The 9535-nt window shown below is 35.9% G+C and overlaps 1 protein-coding gene across 1 annotated transcript in view; it reads right to left on the reverse strand.

The window, feature by feature from the left end:
- LOC103149466 (neurobeachin-like) overlaps positions 1-7345 on the reverse strand; it is a 218122-nt gene extending 210777 nt beyond the window's left edge. Inside the window, exon 1 of the mRNA XM_016679957.1 lies at positions 6775-7345. Within this exon, the coding sequence (XP_016535443.1) occupies positions 6775-7050 (276 nt within the window). The 5' untranslated portion in view covers positions 7051-7345. The remainder of the gene's footprint in view (positions 1-6774) is intronic.
- Between the last annotated feature and the right edge of the window lie 2190 nt (positions 7346-9535).

The raw sequence follows: 9535 nt of genomic DNA on the forward strand, positions 1-9535 counted from the left end.
TACCGTTATCGTGACATAGCCAGAGATGTTATCTACACCAGAGGTGTGAAGTTGTCAGACTGTCTTTGCTTGCGTTCAGTCTCTACAGTGATGGAAACGCCCTGCTGCAGTGCTGTCTATCTGCTGCATAAAGCAATATGAATTAGGTTTGCATGATCTAAGATGTAGCTCATCTCCATAGAAATGAGCATAGAGGGCCTCACGCCTACGGGGAGGACAACACATGGTATGTAGCCTCAGGTTTAGCCAAATTCTATTTACACAGCCAAATTATACCAGTCGGCCACATTATTATTAACAATTTTCTGAACAATCTTGCATATTTTTGTTGACAGGTTTAGCGTTTCTCTTCCCCGACCCACAGGCAGGCGAAAACAACATTTTCGCCTGCCTGTAATCAGCTTTAATTTAACACACTGTTGGATGTTCGAATTTTTTTATTTAACAAACAAACAAACAAACAAAAAAAAATTCAAAGTTCAAAAACAACAACAAAAAAACACTTTCATCACTTTTTGGGTCGTTTTCTGACCACTTCTAATTACATCCATTTAAAAACCATTATACTTAGCCATGTGAAACAGATAATTATCAGACACTAATTATAGATTATTAAAAACACTTATAAACCTTTTTAACACTTTGTTTTGTGAAATATCAAAAGTTGTAATTTTGTTGTTTTTTTGCATCTGGTCAGCTAGAATCTAAATCTAAATGATACAAAAGCATTTGTATGTGAAGAATTACACTAGTTGTTTAAAGTTAGTGAATTTAATATTAGATTAAGTTTAATTTAGATTTATTAGATTAAGTGTATTCACAAAGACCACAGTTGCCCATGAATAGCTGAAGTCCACGAATACTAGAGATTGCCTCAAAAAATCACTATAAATGCCTATTTTCATAGTTTACACACAGAAATTGCAGCAGCCTTCCACATTTCCACTCCTGGGTGTACAGCCAATCAGGGCCAAGGAAAATAGATACCGCTCCTGGGATGGCTTTGCAAATGTCAGCACATAGCACCTAGGTATTTCAACTTTCTAAAAGGTGCATTTTTTCAGAAATAATTTGGACCTACGTTCCACAGAAAAATCTGCAAACAGGTGCATCCATGAATACTGAAGCACATAAGCTGGGAGCCACTGTAGTTAGAATGGTAGAAGTGAAATTCAGAAAAATAAAAGCTAAAATAATGGAATATGGGAAAAAGTTAAATTAGGAGAAAAAAAAACAACTAATAATAAACCTGATTTCATAGGAACCTATTTAAACTGTTCTGTTAAAGAACTTAAAACTACAACTGCAGTGCATCATTGCCAAAAACTATGTTGTTGACATAGAAATGAAGAGTTTCATTTTCTTTTGGAATAAACTGTTAGATTACCTGTCCTCTGGGCTTAGGAAAAATAAAAAAAACAAAGCAGAAAGATTAACCATGTTTAGCTAAGAAGTTGTTTGTCAGAATTATGATTTATTGTCATTGCATATCACGTTTTCCTACGTTTTTAATATGCCCGAATACATTACAGGTAAACAGTATGATGCCAGTTTAAGAATACTTGCCACTGCATTTGCCTTAGTGATTCTTTTCTTTAAAAATCTGTTTTAATGTCTCAAAAAGAGCTTTGATAAATCAAGTATACTTTTTGTTGAAAAGACTCCCATATGCTCCGACTATCCTTTGATAGAAAACAGAAGAGGGGCTTTTGGAAATACTTCAACCAAATATTAAAAATGCAGATAAAAGGGAAGATTCTAAAATCATTATGAATAAATGGTTTAAATGCAAAACATCAAGCAGAAAGATAAAAAATGCAATTCTCACTGTTATCTTTAAGTCAGTCTATATTATTGTCATCTCTTTCAGCAAGACTTTTCACATATTTCATCATTCTGAGCTTCAGCATATTTCTATCAAGAAACTAAAAAAAAAAAAAGTCTTAACCCATAAAGTTCCCACAACCAGGAGTTAGTTGTTCTCTTAGCAACATTCCCCCACTGAGCTGGGAGATGCTTCCTGGGATGAGCCATGACACTAATTTAGGCAGCAGCCAAATAATATACTATTGGCATCTCTCTGGGGTAGGAACGCATGAGTGAGCAGAACGAATGAGAATAGCAAGAAAGGAGCGAGACCAAAGGGAAAAACAAAGATAACAGACTTACAGCTTTCGCAAAGTCATCTGACCTCACTCTTCGGCATTTCCTAAAGGCACTGATGGTTATCCTTAAATCAAAAGATTCTGTACCCAGAAGCTATATTTTTGCTGATGTAATCAGGTTGACAGACAATTTATCTACACTTCAATATAAGTAATATATCCGAGCTTTGAAACTCAAGGTAAACTTGATTAAACTACTGACAACAACCTAATAAACTGCATAGCATATGAGCAGTGAGATCAAAATGCGTTTGGCCGTTTTTAATTTGATCTGAATTAAAGAACATTTAGATAAAACTACTACTGAAATGCACTTGATCTTGGATGTTCAGAGAGACACAGAATATTTGCAGACAGGGCAAAAAATAAAAAAGTGCAATCCCTTACCTTGTCCTTGACTGAGGACAAGAAAATGCATTATCGTCATGTCGCTGAGCCAATTGACAGCTGAAGGAAATTACTTTTAAAACAAACAAATTTGCACAGCGTCAGAATTTCAATTTTCTCTCAAATCCTAAGAAGATTATCATGAAGTAGATCAGAGGAAAGGAAAATGTGATTGGGGGAAACTGAATGGCTTCAAACTGAATAAACTCAACTGAGGAAGCACAGTGTTTGCATATCGTACACCTCCCCCCCTTCCAATGTAAGTGTTCTGAATGGGAATGAATAAAAAGGCTCAACGAGAAAAGAACGTGTTGATGTACACACTGCTATTCCTAACTAACGTAGAATCTAACTCATTATTAGGGCATTTAGCATGAACAAACTACAACAGGCGGTACAACGACAACATTGGAACGACACTCAATTGTTCCATGTAGGTACATCACCATCTTTTATTAACCTGCTCTACACGGGTGGACGAATGCAAAGAGCTACAGCATAACAACAAGACATGAGGCTCGTGTTTTCAATTAATGAAACATCTATTTAATTGCTTCATATAATGTGTCTCAAAGTTGCAACAACATGCCAAGCTCAGCGGCGTGGTTCATGTCACAGCAAACTGTGTCCCCTTAGCCCTACCGGAAATGCCAAAACATGGCCAAACGGAGAAACGTAAAACAGTGAAGATCACAAATAGAGCCTGTGGCATAATCCAAAACAGTTCCCATTAGAGAGGGGAATTCAGAAGAAAAACTTGTATTTATAAATCTGTAAAAGAACATATTGATCCAATATTGATCAGAGTGTGTAACTGACTCAGGAGGAGCAGAGTGCGAATCATAGCTTATAGCCACTCGAACACATACAGAAACGAGCCTTTCTTGGTATCGCCATGCTATTTGTCTAATATGCACAGACTCGATCGATCTCAGCTGGAACATGTCCAATATAGTTGTTAACATGTAACCAAGTGGAATATAATCAGAGAAAACTATTTCAATTCCACAAACGACTACAGCCATTTTTGAAGTTATTTACTATGACCTTAAATCATAAACACAATTGCAAATATTGCATCAAAACATCAAAAAAATATATATAAAAGCTGCAGTCGGAACAGCACAGCTACACTGAAAGACTTAACTTGTGCCTCCATCGATAAATATGGAATAAAAATTATACCATTACTTACAATTAAAACATTTATTTTTCAAGAAGCTGTATTATAAATAAAATGCCACAATAAATAAAAAAACAACTCTTTCTATCAATAATATTTGCGACTTCTGTGTCTTTTAATGAGACGGTTTATTTGTTAAATAAAACATCAAATTATCCTGTTTGTGGTATGCACACATCCTTTCAAAAACATTTATATAGACTAAATGCTTTACTTGATATGAATGTAATGAATTCCACTCACAAATTTCAACATGAGTTTTGCTGCCTTGTGGTTGTTTGTACTTGAGAAAATCCTCATGGACATGGACATTTGTTTATTCATAGCTTTTATTTGTGACTTTTTTTATGGTTTACATTGAAACTAAAAGACTGGCAGAGAAGCAAAATAGCCTACAGACGCAGTGTGATAATTCAAAGATGGCAGTAAAATCTCGAATAGTTATGTTTTTGGTTGATATTAAAAAGCTAAATGATTTGACATAATATTCAAGTAAACTCTATATTATGTAAGACGGTCACAGAAAATGGTGAGTAAAGGCTACACACTCTTAAAAGCCCAATCTTACCAATATAGGAATGAAATTGACTTTGAACATGATGATTCAGGATCCCTGATGAGAATTATAGCATAAATCTCAGAATCTTCAGACAAATTTGAAATTTGATCTCAATTTGTATGCAAAAAAATAAAACAAACAAATATATATATATAAATACATATATATATACTCAAAGAATTCAACAAAATTGTCTTTGCATCCCAGCTTTTTTGAAGATAAATGTGTGATGCAGAAATTCTGATGTAATTTAGATAAAAAGGCAGATAGAATAACAACTATAATCTGGTGTTACGATCATTGCACTAAATCTTTCATTGCTTGGACTGACGTCAATCTTTTCTTACCAGACATAATCTAATTGAACTGGTATCTACAAATGAAAGACAACTGAGCTTCAATACTCTCTTAATTAAATCTGTCATTTAAAAGTTTCAAACTGGTTTGATAGAAAACTTTTTTTTAAAAAAAGTTTGAATAGATCGCTCTAGTGCTAAAATCTAGTGTTGTATTGAAGAGTGAGCACAAAGAACTTAAAAAAAAAAATGCATGAACACAAAGTCAATCACAGAGTAAATTCATCAAGCAGAAAATTATGAAAAATGAATGTGCAATCATGTCACGGCCATCAGGTTGGAGTAAAAAGAAAATCAGAATTATCATACAACAGAGTGTGATTTTCTTTGAAAACAGCACAGCAAAGTGAGAAGGGCCAAGGTGTCAGCGACTCCAGCTCCTGCAGAATAGCTCTCATGTCTGAACATGCCAAGGGCTACAATTTGTTCTGCTCCACAAAGTGGGTCTCTGTTGAGCTAGAACAGGTTGTAATTAATCTCTGGTGTGCTAACAAGGAGAGGCCAACTATTGCAAACAGACTGTAGAGCTGCTGCAGATGGTCAAAGCACGAGCTGGAAACTGGTTTTATTTAATTTTAAATAAACAATAAAATGACTTCAGTATAAAAGTTTCAGATTTTAATCCATCATAATCTAATTTGGTGTCAAAAAGCTGAATTATGAGAAATTTGATTAATAATTGTACTCTGATGAGAGGGGCTTGAGTTACAGTTCCAAAACCACTCAAATTTTCCAGCAGTCTTTTTACAGTTTTAAGTGATTATAATAAAATTCCAGAGAAAGTCCCAGATTGATTGGGGGTTTTTCTATGTGCTCCACAGAGTAAAACTGTTTGCTTTCCACTGCCAGTCAGCTGGCTGAAAGAAGACGTCTGGTTGATCATTTCCGTGCCACACCACATATTGCTCGAATTACGTCCAAGTAGAAGAAGTCCCAACGAAGTACTGTACACACTGTACTGCACATGGACAAACTGTCCAGCAGGCTGATATTAGCAAGTAAAAAATCCCAAATCCACGTAATATGAACCTTTTCTAAAAAACAGAGTTTTGGGGTTTGCATTAGCTGTAAGTGACAAGAATCAGTTTTAACCTAAATAAATACTGGAAATACCTTACTTTGGTTGTCTATGAGTTTCACTTGTTAAATTGAATTACTAAGATAAATTACCTTTTCAACAATAGCCAAATTTACTAAGACGCACATTTATGATTACCTGGATTTAAAAGCTTTGCTTGCTCCCAAGAATAACAGAATTCGGCTTCTTCTTCTTGTAAATGTTTTTAGATCTTAAAAGAAAAACAGATGTTGTAGTGTAGAAACGATGGGAGAGCCAGCTATCAATCTTGAATTAACAGTGTCTGGAGCAGATAACCTGACTAACCAGTCAATATAAACTTGTTAGACTTATGCTTAGCTAAAGAGGAAACTTAAAAAAAAAAAAAAAAAAGATTTCTTGTAATTATTGCACAAGATTCTGTGTAATAAGCTACTGGAAACTACAACCATATTTAGGTCTCAAAATAAAAAAAAATGTACAAATGTACAGATAACAGTAGTATAGCTAAATTGATTACAATGTTAAGGTGGAGTTGCTTGCATTTTAAATTTTTTAACTTAGGTTATTGTACCCCAAGAATTTCATACCAGCCTCTGCCTATCACAAGTGTTACAGCAGTTATGGACTTGCCTGATCTGGAGTACTGTGACAATCATATCTTGATCCCTCAATATGCTTTTGTCACAACCACAAGCAGCAGATGCATGTCCTTATCATGACCACAACACTGAAATCTTAAGTGACCATTGGATTTAAACTCCTCACTGAAACAAGTGCACGTAAATTCCTGGACTTTTCTAAAGTTAAAAACTTCATTAATTACTTTGCTATATTCAGTTTTCCTCCAACAGGCTACCGTTTAAATGAGTGACTGTAATATTCACGTTGAAGATTCTCTCGCAAATGTCAAGCCATTTGTACTGCAAACAAGTCCTTATTTTCACAGGCCATATGTCAAAAATGATACGCAATAATACGTGAACGCTGCTTTCAGAAATAATTCCAGGTGTGGATTTGAGCGATAATGTCCAGTCATACAGGAGATAATTTTCAGGGGTACTTACCAGATTGAGCACCGTCTCCACAATATCCCGGTTGGAAACCTCGCCGACCTGGATGAGTCCAATAAGAACAGCAAATTTCATCTTGATATTCCGGATAGGAACCGCAGGGTTGATCATGCCTGCCGGGAGGACCACTGAACCTGAGCCGGACATCATCATTGGCTTCCCGGTGGCAGCAGCGGGGACCGCAGCTCTGCGATGCCCGTGACCTGGAGCGGGCTGACGGTCCGAGAGCGACAGCGAGCCCGGCATTGCCACCGGCTTCTCGCTTGTCATTTCCACGCCAACCCTGAGGTTTTAATGAAACACTGATAAAGGCTCTCCCCCGTCTCTTCGTGTTGTGTTTAATTACTGGTTAAGAGCGTTAAGAAGAAGAAGGAAAAAAAAGAGAGAGAGAGAAAGACACTTGAGAAGCAAGGAGAAAACAGAGGCAAAACCGCAAAAGAAGCCTCTTCCTGTTGGGAGAAATTCACTCTGGAGAGTTCGGCTAAGGGAGTGTGTTGTTGGTACCAGCAGGTTAAGCAAGCTGACTGACCTGCGCTGTGAACACAAAGCTGAGTGCGTGTGTGTGTGTGCGAATCTTTTGGATGCGCTTCTCCTCTCTGCAGCCGCTGTCACCGCCATGTTGCCGCCCCCTGGCTGCGGTTCCTCTTTTGGTTGCTACATGGAGCGCGTCCTGGTGGCTTCAAGCTTATTGAAGTTTCTAGTAATAGACCAAAAGGGGGAAAAAAAGACTATATTACTATAAATGTAATTTTCTAAATATCTGGACTAGTTTTCTTGGGAATTTAAATCAGACAGTTCAAGCTTTATCTTGAACTGCCTAATGGCAAAACAAAATAGTAGCCAAAGCATACCTGACGCAGGTGCAAACAATGACACCACTTTCATTCCACAACTTCCAGCGTTTTAAAGGGCATTCTCAGTGTATTTACAAACTTAGCAATGACCACCTAAAGTTAATTGTAAATGGTATTGAATGCTGTGGATGTTTTTAATGGTTACTTAAAAAAAATAAAAAAATAAAAAATCAAAGCTATGCAATATATTTTACAGTTGTAAAGGCTTATAAAATTATGACTTAAATTCTTTGAACTGCAAGCCAGTTAAGTTATATTTGAGGAAAATTTTTATAAAAAAAAACAAGACATCTTGTTGGTTGTGAATAACAAAGGCTGTTTTTACTAAATAGTGACTTTCAAATATATTCATACCCATTAAGCTTTTTCATATTTTGTCACCCATCTCTGATTTTTCCACCATGACTCTGTAGATCTGGAGTTGTGTCATGCTCCTCATATTTTGGGTTGATGGATTGAACAGTGCTTCACCAGATGTCAAGGTTTGGGATGCTATTTTGTAATAAAACCCTATTTAGCTTCTTCTGTTTATTCTTGAGAATAAAGATAAGACAAAGTTCACCAATAAACTTCATTCAATTTCCTAAAAGGCTTATAAGAACAGTTGGGTGTATACTCAGAATAAACTACATACAAGTGGACTCTATTTACAATGGAGGTGATTTTTAGCAGCTTGAGGTAAAGCAGTTTGTCTTTTTGATCAGACCACAGAGGGCAGCCTTCACTTTCCTCATGCATCAGTACATCTTGGGCAGTTCACCTCTGTCCCTTCCTTCAGCCTTTTTTGATACATATGACATCTGCACATCTGGAATACCCCTCAAGAGTTGCAGTACTGGACATGTCCTGACCCAGTTGTCTAGCCATCACAATTTGGTCCTTGTCAAATTGTTGTTGCTTTTCTTACTGAAACCCATCCGTTTTGAGAAGAAAAAAAAGTCAGCTTGCTGCCTAATATATCCTGCCCACACATAGTCATACATAAGAGATAAATACTCCCTCTCTTAGTCTTTTTTTTTTCAATTTCAGGTTTTTGTTAAACTGATTTTTAATTTTAAGTTTAGCTTCAAACAATTATTTCAATGTTTGAAGCTAGACTTAACTTTCTATTAAAATAATCCGGTGCATCAAGTCCTGACTAACAAACTCAGTAAGTATCACTTTGTCTTTATTGTATCAGTAGCTCATTCAACCCATCTACTAAGTTGTAGATTGCAAATATTTAGAATAGGGGACAGAAAATAAAGGTTTGTTACATGTTATCTGTTTTTATTATTTATTATTTTTAAAAATCTGCTAAAGCTGAACGTATTTAATTTTGAAAGTCATGTTTACTTCTCTGTTGAATATTAAGTTTTTTTTTCCCCCCTCTCTAGTCTTACTTCAATACTGTAAGATATAAAAAGGTATAAGTCACAACAGCTAAATTATTCAGTAAATTTTGGATCACTTTAAAATTTTAATATCAAACTAAATGTCTCTGATGTCTCCCAGCGGATGTGTTCCCCTTAAATGTCCAGTAGAGGTCCCTCTAACTCCAGAGCTGAGATAATTTCTGCAGTTTTACAAAAATTATTGTGCTTGTATTTTTTTTTTTCAATCTCTCATAATATATAGTTATCTTACTGATTGTATAGATGCTGTCAGCAGAATTTCTATTGTCTTCAACATGCCATTAAATGCATTCACAGGTCTACAGAATGAACAAACCCCACCTTTGATTCTTTGATCAAGTGTTGGGAATCAAAGGTGAGGACTGAACACCACCAGCACAGTTTGGTGTCAACATATTTTTGGAGAATTTCTGCCTTTCCCTTCAGGGTGAGCTGCTGTCAAGTACCAACTATGATTTATGTCTTGATACAATGGTAAGATTCAGAATCAATCTGCACAAAAAAGTC

The sequence above is a fragment of the Poecilia formosa genome, unplaced genomic scaffold (assembly GCF_000485575.1).
Source record: "Poecilia formosa unplaced genomic scaffold, Poecilia_formosa-5.1.2 Scaffold228, whole genome shotgun sequence".
In the NCBI taxonomy this organism is placed as follows: Eukaryota; Metazoa; Chordata; class Actinopteri; order Cyprinodontiformes; family Poeciliidae; genus Poecilia; species Poecilia formosa.